The sequence below is a fragment of the Poecile atricapillus genome, chromosome 13 (genome assembly GCF_030490865.1).
Source record: "Poecile atricapillus isolate bPoeAtr1 chromosome 13, bPoeAtr1.hap1, whole genome shotgun sequence".
Classification (NCBI taxonomy): Eukaryota; Metazoa; Chordata; class Aves; order Passeriformes; family Paridae; genus Poecile; species Poecile atricapillus.
In genome coordinates this window covers 3983542-4006703 of record NC_081261.1, presented here as the reverse complement: position 1 = coordinate 4006703, position 23162 = coordinate 3983542, and the positions used below count along the sequence as shown (strand labels likewise).

General features: G+C 46.0%; 1 protein-coding gene across 2 annotated transcripts in view; it reads right to left on the bottom strand.

Annotated features, from left to right (window-relative positions):
- Window positions 1-11563: 11563 nt before the first annotated feature.
- The window catches only part of RNF145 (ring finger protein 145), a 45911-nt gene continuing 34312 nt past the window's right edge, over window positions 11564-23162 (bottom strand). For both annotated transcript variants that reach the window (XM_058848808.1, XM_058848809.1), the window contains exons 6-11: window positions 21862-22037; window positions 18707-18847; window positions 17482-17664; window positions 15718-15865; window positions 14679-15035; window positions 11564-13174 (exon numbers count right to left, since the gene is read on the bottom strand). In XM_058848808.1, the coding sequence (XP_058704791.1) occupies window positions 12746-13174; window positions 14679-15035; window positions 15718-15865; window positions 17482-17664; window positions 18707-18847; window positions 21862-22037 (1434 nt within the window). In that variant the 3' untranslated portion in view covers window positions 11564-12745. The remainder of the gene's footprint in view (window positions 13175-14678; window positions 15036-15717; window positions 15866-17481; window positions 17665-18706; window positions 18848-21861; window positions 22038-23162) is intronic.

The window sequence follows — 23162 nt, the reverse complement described above, 5'->3', positions numbered from 1 at the left end:
CTCGTGGAAAGGTTTCATCCAGGAACTCTCCTCCTCCTGCCTCCCTTGGGGGACTCCCGGGCTATCCCTGGCCAGGATGGGGTGTCGGCGCTTCCCCCAGGTTCAGTCCTGCGGGTGGGAAGCAGCGAGTTCTGAGCGGAGCAATTGCTCCAAGGGCCGGGGAAAAGGGGAACCCCCCTCGGGGTACCTGAGGCAGCAGCGAGAGGCCGGCCGAGAGAACTCCTCAGAGGGAGGACGGGAGGATGCGCCCCTCCCCAGGCTCAGCGCCCCCCATTATCACCCGGGACAGGACCTTCGGGGGCGAGGGGCGAGCAGAGCTGCGAAATTACACCGGGGCCATCGCCCCACGGGGCTGCACGGAGGGGAGGGCCGGGAGGGAAGCGCAGCTGCGCTCCCAGGGCCCGGGGAGGGGATCGGGGAGGGGATCGGGGAGGGGATCGGGGAGGGGATCGGGGCGGGTCCCCCCGGGCGGGTCCCCCCCGGTGCCCCCGGGCGGAACCGAGACCGGGAGGGGGGGGGGGGGGGGGGGGGGGAACGGCCGCGCCGCGTGCCCACAGCGGCACCTGGCGGACACACCGGGAACCGACACCGCGGGAACGGGAACCGGGAGAGGGGAACCATTGGGAACCGGGAGATCCATTGGAAATGGGAACGGGGAGAGGGGATCCATTGGGAACCCGGGGGATCCATTGGGAACGGGGGATCCATTGGGAACGGGAACCGGGAGAGGGGATCCATTGGGAACCGGGAGATCCATTGGGAACGGGGGATCCATTGGGAACCCGGAGGATCCATTGGGAACCCGGAGGATCCATTGGGAACGGGGGATCCATTGGGAACGGGAACCGGGAGAGGGGATCCATTGGGAACCGGGAGATCCATTGGGAACGGGGGATCCATTGGGAACGGGGACCCTGGAGATCCATTGGGAACAGGAACCGGGAGATCCATTGGGAACGGGGGATCCATTGGGAACGGGGACCCGGGGAATCCATTGGGAACGGGAACCGGGAGAGGGGGATCCTTGGGGGTGATCCCGGGGGACAAGGATCCCATGGGGAAGGGAATCCCGGAGGACGGGATCCTTGCGGGAGGAGTCTGGGGAAGGGGGATCCCATGGGAAGGTCGGTCCCTGGGTGGGAGATCCAGGGCAGGGGGATCCCGGGGGGCGTTGGTCTCGGTGACCCCAGGGGAGCGATCCCCGGGGTGGGAAGGAGGCGAGATCCCGGGGGACCGACCATCCCGAGGGGACAATCCCGGGGGGACAGCGGGGAGCAGTCCCGAGGGGAAAATCCCGGGGGGACAGCGGTCCATGGAGCAGTCCCGAGGAGGGGCGATCCCAGGGGGATCATCCCCGGCGAGAAAAGCGGCTCTCACAACCCCAACCCCCGGGATCCCGGCACCGGGAGATCCCCGTTCCCCTTCCCATCTGACTGCAGATGCTCTTCTGAGCAGGGTGAGCCCCCAGGTTACCCAGGGAAGCTGTGGATGCCCAATCCCTGGGAGTGCTCGAGGCCAGGCTGGATGGGGCCCTGAGCAGGATTTTGCCTCCCTGCAGTGCTCACACAAGCTTGCCATCCATTTAAGTCTAGCCCGTATTTATTTATTTATGCTGGCAGCCACTGGGCAGATTACGGTTATTTTATCACACAAAACCTTGCTATGATTTTTACATTGTGAGTTCAGCAAAGCATTAAACATCTAATCAACTGCTATTGGCTTCAGGGAGAGGTGAGTGCTTGTCTCCCATTGAAGAGTGAAGGCAGAAATCCAGAGGCAGGCACTCCCTCCCTCTGAGAGGATGAGTGTAAGCATATTACATGGAATGGATTTAAATACCTACTAAAGTTGTCACACGCTTTGCTGAATCAAGACTGAATATTATCAGAAGTATTTAAGTGGCTCTGGAATCTATATCTCCTTTTAAACACTTTTGAAAACTCTGAGGACTTTGCATCTTGGGATTTCGACTTAAAGGTGCACAAGCTCTTTTGAAGGGTGCCCTCCAAAATCCCAGGCAATTTCCCTTTTGGGGAATTGGATATTCGATACTTGCTGGGTTAAGAACGTGAAGATTTCCACGTCTAGGACTGGATTTTTTTGGGATTTGGCTGATCTTTTTGTGCTGACCATTTGGAAATCTGTTTCCATTGGCATTTCTGTAAACATCAGAAGGTCCTACGACTTCAGCAGAAGCAGAACTGAGTTCATCATCTGGCTCAGGATTCTGCCTGGAGCCACAGGCATACCTTTGAGCAGTGAGACTTTACCAGAACACATCATAGGGGAGCTTAGGTTGCAAAGTTTAAGATACAGAGAGACACATTTCTATTGCCTTTTCCAGAGCTTTGGACATCTTGAACTTCAAGTCCCAGTTTTGTTGATCTAGATCAGAAGATTTCTTTGTTTTCACCTTTGTCCAGGATCTCTATCACTTGAGGCAGACTAAAGACACTCACCTGGTTTTTCCTCGTGTCTTTTCTCAGGGCCTTTTATTAAAAATATCCAATCTGTGTGAAAAAGTTCTGGAAAAGGGACAGCTGGACAGTGCTGGTTACACAGGGAAGAAGGGAACTCACTGGGAACTCTGGGTTATTTTGTGTTAGTTAGAAGGTTTGTACCCATTTTAAAACCCACATTTTAGCAGAGGTAAAGCATGTTTAAACATCCTTACACACAAAAATGTTTTGGAAGCTGCTGTTCACTAACTAACCCTCGTGTGGGGAGTGAGACATCGTGGTCCTCAGCAAAGCTCAGCTCCTGCTGACTTTTCCCAGGGAAGGGGCAGCCTCTCTGAGCAGGCATCTGTGTTTGTTCCATATGCACACACATCCATTATGGATAACACATAAACGCTGCTCCTGCTCCCCGAGCAGGCTCTTGTGCAGGGCTTAGGAAGTGAAGCATTCAGAAGCCTCCCAAAATGTGTTACAAATGATGTATGGAGAAACAACTTCCTCCAGCACTGAAACAGAGTCATTGTCGTGGCATGATGAAGGAACTGTTCAACAGACACAGCAGCAACGCTGGAGCTGGATTCAAGCCAGGGTATTTCAAGCAACTTGTAAAAAGTTCACAGATTCTTTAATGACTCCACCTGGCCAGAGCAGGACCTCTGTTTATGTGCCTTGCAGAAGATATGCTGCAAGAGGAGTGTGTCTGAGCTGATACGAATCAAGCCGGTTCCTCTAACATCGCGTTGGTCTGGAATAGCTGTTGACCTGATGGAGTGTTAATGGGAACATTTATTTGTTTCTTTATCACTACAAAGATGTCATATATACTTACCCTGCTGCTGCCACTGTTCCCAAAGGGCTGTCAGCACCAGAGCCATTAGAACACGACTGCCAGAGGTAATTTTTTTCCCCCCTCACACATTATTTCTTCAAATGATTCTGTGAAGAGAGAAAGAACTCGGATACAAAAATTGCTGGTAAAAGAACAGTACAGTGTGATGTGAGCCAGAGAAGCTTTCCTAAATGCCTGTCAGTCTCTGCCTTTATTGCTTACAGACAGCAGCGCAGGCACAGCCTGGATCTGTCTTGGCACAGGGGGTGAGTGCTGTGCCTGGCACTCTGAGGATGGGATTTCTCCAGGTCATGGGGACAGGTGACAATTGCATGGGCTGTGGGACCAGGGCACTGCACCCCAGCTTTGTATGTCCTCAAATTTCTCATGTGAGAGCCCACAGGCTCTACCAGAGTGTTTTGGTGACAGAGTCATCAGTAAATAAAAATCAGGCAGAAGCCCACTGCCTTTACCTGCGGAAGAAAAACAATCCCATCGCATTTCATTTGTGTCACGCCAGGGCTTGACAGTTTAAGGAAATTGCTAATGGGACCTTTTACTGCGGGGTCACGAGTTCAAACCTGGCTCTGTCGGTAATGACCAGCAGCATCTGATGAATGTTTGATGACGTGAGATGAAAATATGGGGCTCAATCCATTTATCAGTAGGAAAACCCTTCAACAGCTCGAGCCCCTGGAAGCTGATCCCGATAGGAAAGGCAGCGAGGCTGGAGCGTGAGCGAGCCCCTCCACAGCCCTGCAGTGGATCAAGGTCAGGATGGGGCCATGCAGATGGAAAAGCTTAGAGCAGAGAGGGCTGGGCTGCACCTTTCTGTGCATAAACAAATCTACTGCTTAATGCACCGAAATACTCCCACAACAGCTCGGGATGAGAGCGCCAGATCCGGGATTGTTCTCAGAGGGACAATGATCCTGCCATGAGGGGGGAGATGCAAACATCGGGAAATCCGGGATCAAGAGCTGGCTGAAACTAGTGCCAAAATTCAGGATTTCACCATTTTGCAAGCTGAGAAGTTCTATTTGAATTTCTCGATATTATAACACCACCGTACAGCTGAAACTCAAATATCACGGTAATGGGTGAGGAGTTAGTGAATGTCCTTTTAAAATGTGCTGTTTGTTTGTTTGTTTTCCCCGAGACCAGCAAAAGAAATAAATTCTTGCCTGATTCAGTATTTCCAGCCCAGCAGGAGAAGAGGGGGGCTCGGAAAGCGGGGGAGTGCCCGATGCCGGGATGGAGGCTCGGGAAGGATTCGCATCCCTTGTGCTCGCAGAGGATTCCCAGCGCTTCGCAGGGAAATGAAAAAAGCGTGAGGGCCATCTGCTGGGAGCGGGGAGGGCATTCCGCTCTGCCTCATTGTTCTCCGCACTTTTGCCACGGGCTAATTCCAGCTGCAGGGACCACCGGCAGGATTCTGAGAAATTTGGGGATGCTGGAGGGGCCGCGCTGGCGTCGTTTACATCAGTAAGGCGCCTGGCACCTAAAAACATCATTTTTAAGGGAATTACAGCTCTGCTGACTCTGTCACCAGGAAACACAACACACTCTGCCAAGTGTAAGTGATGGAGGAGGCTGCTGGGGCCGGGGCCGGGTGTGCAGGACCTGCAAAAACACGGGAGCGGTGGCTGAGGAACAAACAGCCCGCAGGGATGGAAAGTCTGGAGCCACAGGGAGAAAATAAAAACCTCCTCATCACCGTTTACAGGCTCAGAGCAGGAGTGGTTTTCTGTCCAGGAAAGCTCAGCACTGAAATCAGCAAACCTTCATAGCTGCAAGTGTAGAAAAGAATTCTCTAATTTGAGTGTTTTCCCCCATCTGTATAACATTTCTGCATAAGACTCTATTCCTGCTCATCCTTACACTTCCTGGAATTTGAACCATATTGATCCACATGTGCTTCCTTCCAGGATTTTTTAAGGCTGCAGAAATGACAATTTCCACACTAGTTACAAAATAATTACCCATAATAATTTAATAATGAGCTTTCCCTTTAAATTATTAACATAGGTAGCCAAGAAAATTGTCAATTTTAACAAGTTTAAATTCAAATGATAAATTCCAAATCTGTGTTAAATGAGACCAGCAAATTAGCAATTAAAATATTTATGCAAGAAGGCAAAAGATATTGTATTCAAGGAGCTGCAGAGCAGGCTCCCATCGGAGTATGTGACAGTGGCCTGTGTTTGCACATCCCAGTTTTAAAATTCCTCTGCTAAAGGAAGAGGGGAAAATATCTGAGCCCATAATTGCAGCTGGACAGTGTTGACTGGCATCCAGTGGGATTTCACCAGAACACAAGCAATTCTCAGAATACCCCTGGGTTATACTGAGCAGAAATCCTGACCCAGATGAAATTATTTCTATCATTCAAATCGTTATCTGCGGGAATCTCCCAAGGAATTGCCTTCGTGGCCCCTCAGAGCTTTGTCACAGAGAGCAGAGTCAACTGTGCTGGTTTTTAAGAAGGGGGAGAAAACATGCCTTTTAAGCTGGAAGGAAAGTACCAGTTTCAAAGCAGATTTCTGATGCCCTGTGAACATAAACCCCAATTTTCCAGCAAACTCGCCAGTGGACCAGCACCATGGAATGTGCCAGAGCAGCTCTGCTCCCGATTTTGGTGGTGAAGAATAGCAAGAATAACAGTAATAATAGTTATAATAATAGTAATAGTAGTAGTTATAACAACAGTAATGGTAACAGAGCGTTCTTTGCCCTGTGCGGCTCCCGGCGCTGTTCGGGCCGGCGGAACCGCTCCGGAGCTGCCGGTCCCGCACTGCCCCGCTCCCCCCCACCTCCTCCTGAGGCTCCAGCCTCCTCCTGCTGCTCCCCTCTGCCCCCGGAGAGAGGATCCAGCCCTTGGGAAGCCACCCCGGGCTCCCAGGAAAGCGAGAGCTCCGCTGCGCCGGGCGCGGCTCCATCCAGATGTTGGTGCGAACATCTTTAGGGCAGGTGCTTGAGAGGCGGCTCCTCTGAAGTGGTGCCCAGGGGGAAGTTTGATCTCACAGGCTGAGAGAACATCAGAGGAGCAAGAACCCACCTCAGCCAGCAAATCCCCCCGAACACAGCTGGACACGGAGCACATGGTGTCCAAAACCAGAGGGAGCAGCTCCAGACCCACCGGACAAAACCCCAGGAGGATCAGCCTTGTGTTGCGCTTTCTGTTGAGAACAACGGGCCCTTTTTTGGTGAAAATGTTTCTGACAGCATCAGTGAGCCCTCCCTGCCACGTGTGACAGCTGGACACAGGGACAGGCACAGCCCAGAGCCCCAGACTGCACCCACCGAGCTCAACAAGGAGCTGACACACTTAAAATCAATATTTAAGCACATCAAATAATGTGCTTCAAATATTCTTCAATGCCCACCAAATATTCTTCAATAATGAAGAATATATAATATATAATATATACTATATAATATATACTATATAATATATACTATATACTATATAATATATAATATATAATATGTAATATATTATATATCATATATAATATATAATAATAATGAAGAATTCTAGTAATTCTCCACCATTGTGTTTGAGGTTCTCCCCCACAGATTGTTTCCTTCCACCTTTGCTGGTGGAGATCTTTGCCAGCCTTTGACCAGACCAGCTGTGCCCCAAACTCAACCACATCCATGCAAAGATTTTTATCTCCAAAACAAGATGTATTTTAGCAGGTTACAATTTTTCATTTTTCTTTACTTATCAACACATATTTTCTAACACGGAGGGCCTTTGAGAAATTAATTTCCATCTGAAAACAAACAAGGGCTGAAACAGTTTACAAAGGAACCCATCTTTCAAGGACATTTCCTTTTAAATTGCACAATGTGGCTCTTAGCAAGGAAAATAAATAAAACTTAATCTCCCTGCATTCCAGCTGGCATTTTTTCCCCAAGCTAGAAGCGAACAATCAATTTAAAGAAAACTCAGACTATGGTCAATTAAGAAACTGTATATCATTTCATTTATAAATACCAGATACCTATTCAATTGATTATTTTAATCCAATTAAGTCAGTTTCACATTCTAAAATTCCTGGGAATGAAGTCATTTATCCACATCACAGACCTGGGCTTTTCACATCTGTTGCTGCAAAATTCTGCAGCTCGTCTGGTCTTTGGCTGTGCTATTAGCTGAGAGTGTTTCAGCTACCAGATTTATTTAAGGATGTGGATTGTAAGCCTCCAGGAAATGGCAACTACTGGGGAATATTGTGTCTAATTACTTGTAAAACAAAGAAATCTTTTTTTCCTTTTTTTTTTTTTTTTTTTTTTAATTTGGGTTGGTTATGTATTTAAATTATTTTTCTCCAGTGGCTTCTCTCTTTAACCAGGATGGTCTCCTGTAGGTTTGTGTGTGTCAGGATGTTCTCTGAGCATTGTTTAATGAGCACCCAGCACCCAGCCCCTGCTTCTCCCTTTCCCAACCTCTCTTTTCCTCCTGACTCCGTCATCTTCATCCTGCTCATCTCTGCCAGGGAAGAGCAGAAGGAAAAACCCTCTGGAAAACGACCTATGGGCTCCTGGATAAGTTGTAGAGAGCTCACCAAGTCTAGCAGGAAAGCTTTTTCTCTGAAAGTGTTTGTTTTTCAAGAGAATAACCAATACCTTGGAGCCACAGAATGCATTTGCTGTGTGGTTTATCAGCTGGATCATAACTTCCCTTAAGAAAAGGATGGAATTTCCCTGGCCAGGCTCTCCCCACTGGCACTCAGAATTCCCAGCCCCAGCAGAACTGCACCAAGGAGAGAAGCCAGCACACCTGGGTCTCTAGCAGGGTACAGGGAGTAAAATAGCCATAATTAAAAGAAATGGGCATGGCCAAAAAGAAAAAGAAAACTGGTGTCATTGGGGTGTGGGGCTGTGATCTTTAATGTGGCTGCACATGCAAATCACAAAAATGGGGATCAGCAATACTACCACACTCAGCACTGCAACACCAAGAAAAATGGAGTTTGAGGTTGCATTTACTGACAACTTTATGCCAGCAAAGCCAAAGAGATTAATGGGGAAATGTATTTGTCGATCTTTCCCACAAATGTTTTTGTGGGGCGACATCACAGGCGAGGTTTAGAATGAACAATCCACACACAACAGCTCCAGGCACTGCAGAGACTGAAAAGCTGAAAAATTGAAGGTCTCTTCACACAAATTTAACATGCAGGAGATAAAAAAAGCCAGCACCAATCCCTGGCCACCTCCACAGCCCTCCTGGGAGCAGCACAAACCTGCAGAGGGCCATGGATTGTTCCTTCTTGAGACCTTCCAACCCAGAACTCTGCCCCAAACAAAATCCAGTGACATCAGATCCACCCCCAACTGGTTCTTTTCATTCTGAATTCCAACAATTTCTGCTTCCCAACATCAGAAAAAGCTTCAAACAGCCAGTTCTCCCCAAAAGTGTGTGTGTGGGATGGGGGGGTTACACACTGATATCATTAATCTTGTATTTATATCTTATTTGCCAGAGAAAATCTGAATTTTGAACCAAGTGAATTCAAACTCCTTGCCTGTCCCTGACAGTTAGAAAAAACGTACAAGTCTGTTCTCAAACACCCAGACAGTTTAAGCCCAATTATTTTTGTCTATATTACAAAATGATTGAGGCAACTTAGATATTTAATTTAATCAAGAAAAAGGGGACTCCAAAAGAAGAGATTTTCCCATGCTGGAAAACCTTGTGCATTTCAAGAACTCTCAGTCTTGGCATAAAATGAAGTGTTTCACTAGGAACAAGGAAGGAAATAGATTCCTCTGCTGCAAAACTGCCAAAAACCAAAGGAGCTGAGAGCAATGTGGCTCAAAGAGAGGCTTTCAAATCAAACCTCTCACCACAGACTTGTTTCTCTCCTCATGGAGTCATCCCACCTTGTGTAAATCCATTTATTTCCCTGAGCCCAGAGCTGGGACACCCGATAGGACTGACTAGACACACACCACCACACCATGTGATCAGCACTCCTATTTCCAACAAAAATCCAACCAGCCATAAAATTCCCAACTGTTCCCATTATATCACCTAGCTGGAAGCATCTTTTTGAGTCCAAATGTTCATCAATCACACCACCATCATGAGTCCACATGAAAACGATTTCAAGCCTCAGCCTACAGTTACACCCTGATCATGAACACTCCAAGAGCATTTTTTTCCCATATACTCATGCACAGCTGCAGAGAAATAGAAAATCGACTCAAAGCAGTGTCCAAGAGGGAGTTCTGCACCAGACAGAGCACAAAGGTCAGGAGTGTTCGCCCAGATGCTCTACAGAGCACTGAGACAGACGGTTCATTTCATTCCCAACCTCCCTGCTCCTCCAGAGCAGCCTCTTTTCCTCCTGTTCAAGTTTATTTCTTCTGCAAGATCTAAGCTGGCCCTGGTTTTGGCAGTTCTCACTTCATCCCTGAACTTCCTGACCTGCAAGATATGGCCTGCTTGGCTTATCAGTATTTATTTCCCACCCACCCCCATTCTTTGCAGGCGTATTTTTAAGTTCCTCCTAGAGCTAGCTGTCCCTAATTTTCAGAAAACAGTACCCTGCCAGCATTTCTGAGTTGCCAAAGACCCAAAAGGAAGCAAAAAAAATATGAATACACTCACCACCACAACCTCCCTGAAGTTTTCTAGTCCAGGTTTTACCGACCAGTTTGCTGTGTCTCACCCACCCTGCAGCACTGGACATGCTCCACCTCATTTGGTTCTTACAACTCCTTGTAAAGTGTTGGCACCTCATGGATGTAACTTTCAAGCCCTGTTCCTGTGAGCTCTGCAAGCCTCTCTCTGCTCCCCTTCCTCTCCCTCTTTAAGGGATCATTTTTTTCAGTAGGAAGCTCATCAGAGCTGTTTCCATCCCATCACGCCCCTCTTTGCAGGACTCCCTGAACCCCCACGTCTTGGGGCACCTTCTGCAGCACAGAACAGTCACTTTGGGGTCATCATTTTCCCTGAAAGATCACAAACCTTCCTGGTCTGCCAGGCTCCCTTCCAGTGCTGCATCCACGTTCCCATCCTGTAATCCTGGCAGGCAGCTGTGTGTGGAACCTGCTGCTGGCCTGTTGATTCCCAACCAGCCTCCAGGTGAGCTCACACCCACTGCTGTAAATCCTTCCCTACAGCTTTGGCACCACCAATTAGCTAGGAAGAATTCAGGTTATAAATTAAAGGCCCATGGCAAAGAGATCAGTCAGGCTGAGAAATGGTGTCAGCAGTGAAAATAAACCTCAGGGGGTTGTTATTTTTTCAATGTGACAGTGTGGGATAGGAATGACCCCCGTGGCTCCTTCCTGCCCTGCTGCCCCCAGGTGATCCCACAGGTGAGCTCCTCTCCCTCCCTTCCCTGGGGTCACCTGAGGTACCCCTGTGGCCAACAGAGCCCTCCAGCCTCCCTTCCCAAGGCTGACCAAGCCTGGCTCTTCCCACCTCTTCCCACTTGGGTAACACTCGCCCCCTTCCAGGGAGGTGAGGTGATCCCATCCCGAGTTTCCCATTACTTGTTTCACAAGTTTATGGGATTATTTTTCCACATCCAGGGACAGCAAGCAGAGTTCAGGAGAGCATCCTTCAAACATATTCTGTGAATTGAGGGAAAGCCTTTTTCCCACCATACTAAGGAGCATCCTGTAACAGCCCTGTCCAGAAAATCCCCATTTCCTGACTCCAGACTTATAGAGTGTGGCAAGAATGGAAACAGACTAAATCGTGTAGATGGAAAACTTGGGCATGGACAAAACATCCTTTTGAGGAAGATTCAATTCCACAGAAATGCAGGCATGCAAGAGCAGAACCCAGACCATGGATTGACAGGAGAAAAGAGTACAAGAAATTTTATTTTTTTTCCTCCCCTCCCCAAACACACCAAGCTGCTAATAAAAGTTTGGGGATGATCACTGAAAGCACATGAGAAATCCCAATTTCTGATTAATAGACAAGAAAACAAAATTGATATACAGAATCAGAAGATAGTGTGACTGATGTTCCCATCCTGACAGGGGAAGGAAGGAGATTTGGGGTTTGTTTGGGGCTCAGTAGCAGCAGGCACAGCCTCCAGGATGAGTTCTGCATTGGCCAAGATCTGGTGGCAAGAGCAGGGGAGGGCAGCAGGTACCACCAGGACCCAGAGCACTGAAATGGTAATGGGGGAGAACACAGACACAGGGAGTTTCACTCATCAGGGGGAACAGAGCGCTGTTTCTCGAGCCTCTCAACATGTACTTGTGGAATTTCAGTGCAAGAATCACATAACCAGGTGTAAAAATCTTCAAATGTAATTTATTAAGACATTCAGCTATGTCTGTCAGTCTACATCCAAATTTACTACTAAAAATAAAATAGTATCACATTTCACATTAGGAATACCGACTTTGAAAAACACTTGAGTCAAGCCTATCGTATAAATAAGTGACTAATTTCTCTTCATATCAAAATTCACATAAAAAATTGCCTGCCCCCTACTCCCACCTATTTCCCCACCCCAGTCCCTTGTTCTACTTGAAGCCATGATGAATGTAAAAATTTAAGTATGGACATGTCCTCGTCAAAGAAAAAAAGGTGCAAACCTATTAACAGCTTTTAAAAGTGGCATTTGCGGAGTCTGATCATACACAATAATGTACTCATTCCCAAAGTGCAAATATCGCCAGAGTTTAATACTGTTTTAATTCAGCTGCAAGGGTTAAACATTACACAGCACAGTCCTGCAAGGCCTCTATCCGTGCCCTAAAGCTCATCCCGCTTTCCTCCCGCAGAGGCAAAGCGTTCATGAGAGCTTTAGTTTACTTCATGCAGCCCACACTGTGCCCATTATGAGCAAAAGTTTCATATACATCAAAATATTGATGACTCTGTCATAAAAGTCAAGAGTCACTATAGATTACATGAATTCAAATGCAACTGCCCCAAGAACACCCAAAGCATACACACGACGTATTGAGAGTGCTTCCATCTCCTGGTACAATCACTGCTGTTACATCTTTGATTTTTGCTTACGTGCCATAAAAAATGTCAGCAACCAAAGCTGCCCATCCGCCAGAGACCGGCAACTCGCGGCCTGTAACGCCCCTCAGGGCCTGGGACATGGCTCTGTGCAACTCCTCTCCCTGACCAAAAGCAAGCCAGCCTCCTGTCCCACTGGCCACAACGTCTCACAGACCTCTCGCTCCTCTCACCCCTCACCTACATCTTGAAAACACTCTTGCACTATTTATTCCCAGACATCCTTCCTATGCCCACAGTTCAGAGAGCTTCTGGAGTCATTTCTACTACATCTCACTGGAGTTACCACTACCAAGCAGCCCATAAAAATCAGCATGGGAGATTACATTTTGACCAGCATTAATAGCTACACTTCTTTCACAGCTGTGGAAGGATTGGTTTTCTTCTGAGTCAAACGTGGATCTCTGAAATGTGTTTGTTCCTGCGTCATCCTCTGTAGCCTCAGAGCTGGACACAAAGGCTCAGATGTGGAGCAGGGCACCCCTCTGGGGCTGCAGTGAGTTCTGCAGCACAGGCTGCTCCCTGGCTGGCCTCACAGGGGCTCGTGTCACTGTCCATGCTGGGAGACACCCCCGGCTGGGCAGAGGCCTCGGGGCTGTCGTGTCCATCGTGGCCCCTGCTCGGGCTGTCCTTCACACTTGGCCTGTGGTCACATTCAGCACCAGGCTCAGCTGTGTCTCCAGGCCTGGTGTTTTGCTCTGCACTAGGATTTGGCTGCTGCACTGGCTCTGGTCCCAGTCCCGGGAGCTGTGAAGGGCTCTTCAGTTGGCAGTGGCACAGAGGGCAGGTTTCTTGCACGTACAGCCACTTCTTAAGACAACCCGCATGAAAAAAATGGCTACATGGTGTGATTACAGCAGTTTTCATATCCTGAAAGACACAAAAAAAACAAAAAAAAAAAGGAAATACATTATTAGTTGTAATCCCATTCCTCTCCTCTCACCTCACACATCTAATGGGCTCACCAGGCGTGGAAGAGACAGAAGCAGTCCACAGACAAGGAAGAGAATGTTCCTTCCTCCACACCCACAATGCTTCATATGAGGAGCAGCTGAGGGAGCCGGGGGGCTCAGTTTGCAGAGAAGGAGGCTCAGGGGGGACCCTCTGGCTCTGCACAACTCCCTGACAGGAGAGGGCAGCCAGGTGGGGCTGAGTCTTTTCTCTCAGTGATCAAGTGACAGGACAAGAGGAAATGGCCTAAAGCTGTGGCAGGGGAAGTTTGTTTTGGGTATCAGTAAGAATTTCTTCACAGAAAAAGTCATCAGGCACTGGAAAGGAGGAGTCACTGTCCCTGCAAGTGTCCAAGGAAGGCCTGCACATGGCACTCAGTGCTGTGGGGATCAGTCACAGGCTGGACTCGACCTTGGAGTCTTTTCTGACCTTAATGATTCTCTGATACACACACAGTGCAAATACAGACCAGGTCTTGCTTTCTTTATTACAGGTATTAAAAATGAGGCAAAAAACCTTTGTTTGTAAGATATTATTAAACATGACCTTTTCAGGACAAGAATCACAGGCTTGGTTCGCTCGAGAAACAATTGTGCAAGTGAAAACAGCACAATGACAGATACAACATGTAACAACAGCAGAAATGAAGTGACACCATGAACTCTGCCAGCTGAGACCCACGTAATTCTAGTCTGGTGTTTTGAACACTGTCGTTCAATCTGGCAGTTTTACTCCTTCAAAGAATTTCTATCAAGTTTGGAGCCAATCCAATCCCACTCTTAACTGCACACTACTAATGTTAGGGTGATTCTTTCACTGTCACACATAACTACAATTCCTATTCAAGAGGAAGAGACTTTGGAACTAGAAGTGTGATAAAGATATTACTTTCAGCATTAATGTCTAAGGTCCTTATATCTGCTGGCTTATGTTAGCAAGACCCTTAACCTTTTGATAATTAGGTTTTTGCTACAAAACTGACACTGCACACGAAGCAGCAATGTCTGTAGAAACTGAGCTGCTCCTATAGAATAGTGACAAATCAGCTACCAAGAACGTGTTGGCTTTCACTAACAAAATCCTCCAGCAATGAAGAAAGGGCACATTTGCTGCTACTACTGAGACCAGCTCAAGCCAAACATGAGAGGTATCAAAGCAGCTTAAGGACAGAGCTTGCTGTGTAACTGGAGGGAAAAAAAAAGACAATTTAAGCACATCCAAGCTCCTCATTCCTAAAAATTATCTTGGTGACAGCACTCTAACTCAGTCTGCACAAAGCAGAAAACTGTGTGATTCCAGTAACTTACTGAGCACAGCATTATTCATTACACATAATTCAAGTCACTTATTTTATTAGCTGAAGACTGAACTGAGTCTGGGGGTATTTCAACTCAAGCCAATCCTTTGACACTTCCATTCCTACCTGGTAGCAGATGGCACAGATGTCATTGTGCTGCTCCAGCTGCTCCTTTGTGGCCACGGGCAGAGATTTTATCTTATTCACAGCATCTCTGCGAAGGAGGAAACTCTTCCAGCCCAGCTGGGCCCGCAGCCACACGTTGTAGTAGGAGTGGATGAAGATGATGACGGAGCCCATGACAGTCCACTCCCCAAAGATGGTTTCTGAGACGCCGTAGGCCACCACGCACAGAGCCACCAGGAACTCCAGCAGCCGGTACGTGCCGTTCACGTAGTAGATCACATCGTCCATGTTCTCCACTGGTTCCTTCCTGAACTCCTCCACCATGAACAGAACGTAAATGAAGAGTGTCCCAAGCACCTGTAACACAGAGCAAGACCTTGAGTTCTGCTTGCAGTTCTGAAATGAATCTTGAGTCAGTGCTGGCCACTGAGCTCTGTCCACACTACACCTCCAAGCTGGACAGAGGGCAAGCCCCAAAGCAGTGAAATTGTTGCTGAACTTCAGGACAAATAAAAGTTGTTCTTTCTTGTAACACATTTAAGCTTGTTCTCAAGTACTTCCCCTTCTTTACCTTCCTGAGTTCAGAACACAGCTGAGTTGATTAAACAGGAGCACTGAGCATTTTAAGGGGCAATTAAAAAAATTTAATAATAAAAACCCAACTAATAACAATACTTACACTATAAAGCATTTCCTCTATTTACACTACTGTGTTTTGAACATCAAACCACTTTCAAAGTATTATAGCTAAGTAATGACACATAAATGAGTACTCTGGGAAAAATCCTTTTTACTGTAATAGTTACAGACCCTCAAAAGCCTTTTGGCTTTACAATTTGAGGTAGACTTCCATTCACCTCTGTTCTCAGCCCACCCAGGAGCTCCTCAGCCTCAGATATAGGACATAGAAAGAGATTTTTTTATCACCCCTTGTAATTCTGCCCTTCTCTCATCCCTGTTCTTTTCTCATCATGTATTTTCTCCCTTAGAATAATAGGATCACAGTTAATGCAGGGCTTCACAGGGCTGATGTTCTTACCTGAAGAGAGGTTAGAATACTGCTGGAAATAATGATCAACAGCCAGAAATCCATGTGGAAAAACTGACAGATCATGTAGGCCATGTACGCGGGGAACACAAGCAGGAACAGACAGAGGCTGACTGCTCGGAAGTGCTTCCACAGGCTCCTGCAAAACAACACAATAGGTTTTTATTTTTCAAGTCAGATTTGAGTGTCAGAATAAGAATAGAATGGCTGCTGGATGTAGGCACATTAGATGTTTGCTCAAGGCTTTATCCTGTTGAAAGGAGTTTTTATTTTACTTGGGCACAGTCTCATTCCCAGCTTGCACACATGCCTACAACTGTGCAAAGTTCCCTCTCAACTGACCTTTGCTGCTTTCAATAGAAAGACAAAAATTATGGGCAAAATAAGTACTTGAGGTACTGAATGTTACAGATGGAAGTCCATTAAAATAAATTATTAAATGTATAACTGTTTGGACATTTCTCTAAACAAACAAGAGGTCACCTTTAATAAATAAATAATTCAGTAATTCTTGTAACTCCTCTTCATGATTTTGCTAATATGTGTGGGGCAAAGCTACTTCCTTTCGTTGCCAGATTTAACCCTGCTGCCTTTAGAAGTATATTCCCCAATTCAGAGATCACAAAAGAAGAAATGTAGCAGGACTTGAACATTTATCTCTGCCAGTTCTTACTCTGCTCCTATCATCTACTTCTTCCTAATCTCCTCCCCCAACCTAAACACACCATCAATCTTTTTACAGCCCACCCATTTGTGAAGGCTTTCAGAATATCTCCAGTAATTTACTATACTACCTCTACTTGTTCCTCAGGTTGTATTTTAACCTCACTTAGCTCTGGAGATGAGGTACAGAAAAAAAGCATTTGGGGGAACAGGACGGCAGCACAAGCTGATTAATTCAATACAGTCTGAAGAAACATCAGAGTGACTTTGAGGTCTGCAGTTCTGTGTCTGTGGGTGAGGGAGGAAGGGAGAGCTGAAGTGGAATTTATCCCATTTCTTGCTGATTTAGAACTCCCTGGGAGATTTGGCAGAAGAGTTAAAACTCACTATCCCCACAGTCTAATTGTTGAAGCTGGGCAGATGCTCCTATCCTGGCTCTACTCCCTTTCCCTCTGTTTCTATCCTAGAAGTTAACTTGCTGCACGCAGAACACCTCTAAGCTAAACAAACTCTACACATAAACAAACCTTCTCTGTTCATTTCTTCACTCACAGGTTACAGAAAGGGAAAAGACAAACGCAATTGACAAAGATAAAACCAGATTCATATGAGAACACCACATAGCCCCCATACAGCTCTTCAAAACACAACTGAAACTGAACAATCCCATACAATCCAAACATGTGAGACAGTAAGACAAACCTTCCACCTCTTATTTTGTGCCAGTAAATCTTATCATTTTGGGATCACAAAAAAAATAGGTTTTACAGTATCTAAGACACGGTCACTCCTAGAAACTTCCCACCCTCAATAGCTGTGTGAGATCACTGCTTTGGAGGGAAACCCACCCAACTGCAGAGGAGGTTAAGAAAAATCATTCTGCAAATCCACACAATGGGGTGTGGGTGGGGACAGCACAGTCCTGGATTTGCTTAACTGGAACCACAAAACTAGAGAACTTGGACTAGAAAAGAAATCTGTATACAGAAAAAACCAAGGCAACTTTACAAGTACTAAAAGCCATCAATTACTAGTTTATCACCTCCTAAAAGAGCATTGAGTAACTCTCAGTTTAGGAAACCAGTCTCTTACTTGTCCCTTGAGGCTCCCAATGCCAAGACAATGGGATCAGCAATTTCCAGCATGGATTGAAGGATGGATGCCACCACAATGAAAAGAATAATACTGAGCAGGAACGCCCGATGCACAACTTGGAGCTCAATCAAACCCGTCTGCACGGCCAGGATCAGGAGTGTGACTCCTTCAGTCATCCCCCTGCAGATCAACACAGTCAAAAAAACAAACAATCACATCTCTGTGTCAATGCTGCTTCAAAAGTACATCTAGAAACACCAGGAAATAAACTGTCTGCATCTGTCACAACCTTTCATATGTCACTGGTTTTAGGTTTCACTGGTGTCCTTGGAAGGCTTTAACCAGGGAGGGATGTTTTCAGAAATACTCAAGTGCTGGGCTTAGGAACCAGCAGATTTTGCTCCTGACAAGCAGTGTTTGGGCTACATCCAGCTCAGACACCACAAAGCATTTTAAGGACCCAGTTTAGGCAAATTACCAATTTTGCCATTTTTGAGTTTATTCCCCATGTACCTAAACCAAATACAGCTGTCCACTTTCTGTCTTGGAACCTCAGAGTGACATTAATGCCTCTGAAGATCACCACAACTATCTGATGCAGTAAAGTACATGCTTCACCAAAAGATGGTTGTACATAGACTAATCTTATGCAGCCCAAATTTATATCATTTTTGCTTCCCCATCTTGGAATCCAAAATGTAAAACATTCTTTTACAAATGGTCTCAACTCTCTATAGAGTTATGGGCTGAGGGAACAGGAAAGGCAGCGTCAGGATCCCAATTTCATATTAGACAAGTTGAGACAAGCCTGAGAAAAGGCATTTTGGTTATTTCCCATAACAATTTACAAGCAATCCATACAATGCTGTGATTTAAACCTCACAGATTAGTAATGTTTCATACATGATTAGAGGGGAGATGAGGAAATGAAAATATGAAGTGTTTATATTATGCAAGCATGTGAAAAATTTTCAGTGACTCATGAAAATAAAAGCAATTGTAAATCCCAAGTAACAGCCCAGAATTTGTGCAGAAATGAACAATCTCCCAAGAAGTCTGTGACAAGTATTTTCACTTCAAATCTTTTCAATGTACACACAGACTGGAATACGAAAAACCTGTCAAAAGGTCAAGAGTCAAAAAACAGCAATGCCACCCCGGTATTTTTATATAAAGCCACTTTTATCTGTTTCTTTTCAGGCCCTAGGCACAAGGCACTCACCTGTTCATAGCAGGATCATTCATGAACGCTCGGTAACCCTGCAAGTAAAACTTGCAGAGAGTCAGAACTCCCAAAGCAACAAAAGAGACTGTGAAGACCAACCCCAGCAGTGAGTACGGAGTGCTACAGCATTCGGCAATACTGCCATGAGAGAGAGGAAAAGAAACAAAAAGAAAAGGTTGATCAATTAAAAGTAATGTCATGAGCTCTCCCCTTGTCCTGTTAACTGTTCAAGTTGGTTTCCAAGCAAAATTGGACTGGTTTAATGAAAATGTTAAAAGTTCTACACTTCCATTAAGTCTTCCAATAAACAAAAAAAGATGAGATGGATTTTATTGCTTCTTTCCAAGATGTAAATTCATAGCAGCTCCCCCTTGGAGGCAGGGCTGTGCTGTGACATCCCTGCAGTCCCCTCGGCACGGGGCCACGTGGTGGCACTGTCCTGCTGTCGCTGGGGTTTGGAGCCAGCGGCCAGCCCAGAGCCTCTGCAGTCACTCGCTGCAATTTCACCCAAAAATTTCAGCACCACAAAGACCCAGCTAAAGCAGACGGATTCACTGAGACATGTTCTCCTCCTATCCATAATAATGCACACCAACACCAAACTAATATGTCTTGTTGGGAGACTGGGGCTGTCCCCATCAGGGTCAGGTAAGGCAACGCCTGTCTCTTTGGAAGGGTTGAGCCTGAAGCAGCAGAAAAAGCCAGCAGAGAAGGGTCTCCTTCAGCTGGTTTCTTCCTCTCTTTTACTACAGCCAAGTCCCAAAGATTGAGACCCCAGACTTCACTTGACAGCTGCATCACCCACTTTCTGCTCTTCTACTGGCCCTGGCACTGTGATATTTGAGGCAGCCCAAGCCCCAGAATGTGCTCTGGGTTTGAAAACACAGCACTGCCGATGCCAGGTAAGGATAAACAACCAGCTGTCAGCCAGGGGTTACACATCTGGAAATACTCATATGCATAATCCAAGGAAATACACTGACATATACATTATTGAAAAAAAAAAAAAAAATCTTCATTTATTCCTCAGGATAGTAGTCTTGAGAGAGAAACTGCCATGGTCAAAACCATGTCCTGCTAATTAACTGAGTGATGAGTGAAGCAGTCCAGTGCTCTGACAAAAGAGTTTTGAGGAAGCACGTGCTTCAAAAATAAACAAAGCTCATCCAAGAGACATTTACTTGGTCTTTTTTAGTGACTACTTAAACCTGAAATATCCTTTGAAAGCAATTCACTGCAGAAAATGTTGATGTGTTTACATATACTATTTACAGTACTTCTGGGTAAGCCTTCAAATTCTGCCTGTTTACCAAGCCAAGGGGGGCTGAAAAAGCTTTTAGATGTTCCCGCTGATCAAGATAGTGAGAAACAGTATTTAAAGCAGTTATTTATGCAGGGTATTTGAGGAACTCTAAGCTTTGCTTCAAAATAAATTATCAGTAATCAAGAATCCTGGTTTTTTTTCTGCTTTTTTGTCACAATAATGTTAGGGCTCCTCTTAAACTTGATCTACTATGCAAGGGTCCCAGAGGAGCTTATGAGCTCAAGAGATGCCTGGGGAGCTTTACTATGTTTATGTGTCAAGCACATTATAAATTGTCCCACAGAGCTGAACTCTTTGTGGCTTCTCAGAAATCTCAGCACTTATAAACCCATGAAAAAGACTTTGACAGGAACAAGAACAATGAAAGGTACAAAATAGTTTTAAACAGCAAATATCAAACAGGAACTTCCCAGTCTGGGAAGAACAGACTTAGGCTACGCTCAGTTTTCAGTTTTGATATCCATGTCTCCCCTCCCCAGTATACAAACTGAGGGGCACTGAATGAAACTATGTGGAAGCATCCAAGCAATCAAAATGGATTTTTCGTTAGAGAGGCAAGGCTGAGCTGTGAAAGCACCTTGCCTCAGGATCTCCCAAATGACACAAGCATACATGGGTTCAAGGGCAGAAACCACAAACTGATGGAAGAGTTTTTTCAGTAACTACATTACTTTTTAGGCACATTCAGCTAATGCAGCCTGAAAGAAGGAGATGGATGCAGGATTGGATGAGTCCTAGGAAACATCCTGTTTGTCATATAACGGGTGGGTGTCCTTCCAGGAACTCATCTGCAGCCATTGCTGGGAACTGGCTCCCAGGCTCCATCAGGATCTGGGCTGATCCAGCACAGCCACTCCAACCTCCTCATGGAGTCAGACACAGCTGCTGTGAACACCCCAACTGCTCCCACCTGAATTCCAGCCCCACTGTTTTAAGGGCACAGATGCAGAATTCACTTGTTTTCACGGAAGAGCACATCTTTTCTTCCACTCTGTTGAACAGCCAGCACTATGTTATTACCTGACCTGACAACTTCAGCTCCCTCCTAGGGGTCAGAGTCTGTTAGTGGTACCATTAGAGTTTGTATTTTTAGGATGAATCAGTTTTGTCCCTGTTTTGCCACAAATAAGAGAAGTATAACAATTTGGTGTAGGAATAAACTCAACTTCAAGGAAAAGGATTGCTTCTCTCCATTATAACAAAACTAAAATTGCAGAAGTGAACAGGAAGAAAAATTTCAGACCCCAGTGGTTTAGTTAACAAGCAGGTAACATAGTCAGTGCTTCTGCATAATGCAGGGTGACACCATTTCTCCCTCATGATAATTAATTTTGACAGCTTACATGACGGCACCACAGACAGATACAGCAAGGCAAGAAAAAGCCCAGAAACTAGAAAGTCTGATTGGAAAACTGTACTGATGAAGACTAATCAGAAGAACTAATGATGTATGACCCCTAAAGCCTCTGTCCTGTGCTAGCTGTCTGTGTTTAGATAACTATTACCCCTCTTTTCCCCATCCCACTATGGCACTGTACCTAATCTGCCTAACCCAACTTCTGCAGCAGCCCCAGCTCCTCTCCATCCTGCATTCCTGCTCCAGGCTCTCCCACAGTTCTATTAATTTCTGCTCTGAATGGGATCCACGCATTTGCAGGACAAGCTTAACAGGGTTTATATGCATGGTCACTGCAATAAGGAAAAATATTTGTTGGGTATCCAAGTGCAATAAAGCCAACATCCACATCTCATCTCTAAAAGAGCACAGATACTCATTTCAGAAGATACTTCAAACAGAAAACCAACTCTCTGCAGGCTCCTGAATTACCTGGTCAAGAAGAGGAAGAGGAGCCTCTCTCTGGAGGCAGGCTGGTCCCGTGTACTGAAATAGGAATAGATCTGAAGAGCAAATAAGACGAGCCAGAACACCATGAAAAGCACTGGGACCACCAGCTGGTTCCACAGAGACATTCCCAGTGCCAGGAGCCCATACACCTCCACCACCTGGGAATACACAAAAAAGTAATTTGTTATTGAGTCACAGCACTTGGGATTTGATAACAAAAGGAAAGCAAACAATATAGTCACAAGGAAGGCAAGGATAACCCACATGACATCAGCCCTTACAAAGAAAGAGAGGAGGTACATCAAAGTACAGTTTGACAAAGGCAGAGCTCAGGTTCAGCAGTGACAGATTTCCAGTCTGTCTGGCAGGAGGCAGAAGTTCCTGACTCCAGCAGCAAACCCTCAGACCAGCTCAATGTCCCTTCCTACAAACACCTGCCTTGGAGCTGCTCCCTGCAGTCCACTCACAGCAAGAGGGGTGAGGACATGTGGCTCTGGGTCATGCCAGCCCCTCAGATCTCCTTGCCCAGTTTAAGTCACAGCAATGTTGTTTTCTCTGTAGCTACTGCCAAGTCACTGCACACACCAGACACTGAAATGACTCATACCGTTAAAAAAAAAAAAGAAAGTAGTAAATCTACTTTGCTGACCTGTTTTTAAAGAAAAACTTAACACCCCCCACCTCATTTTATGTTTAAGTATCTCAAAAGGACCACATACCTATTCCACCAAGTGTTTTGAAATTCATGCTTAAGACTTATATTGGAAGATGCTGAAGCTCTGAGTACTTCCCTTGCATTGCAAAGACAGTAAGTTACAATCATTTCCAAGAAGCTGGAACTTCATATAGCTGGATTTACTACTAATTCCTCATCACCTGCTTCCCACAATGACACAGAAGCCATTGTGGCAAGGAAATTTTTGGAAATGCTAAAAAAGCTGATGAGCATGAGGGATATGACACTCACAGGACCTGCTGCAGCACTTGGGCTGATGGACAAGCAATATGCTGCTGGCAGGGACACAGTGCCAAGCTCCTGCTTTGCTCACAGACTTGTCAAGGAAGTGCACCTGCCCTCAGGAGACTCCCCTGGCCTGGGAGCAAGGCAAGTAATCCTGTGCAGTTCCTGGCACAGAGCTCCACCACATTGGAAAAGGCTCATGCTACGCTCATAATGCAGATTCATAACTGTGAGACATTTCTGGCATCCTCTGCTGCCAACAGGCAGCCAAGGTTCTGGGCCCGCTTTTATATTATACCACTGGGTACAGCTTAACATACAC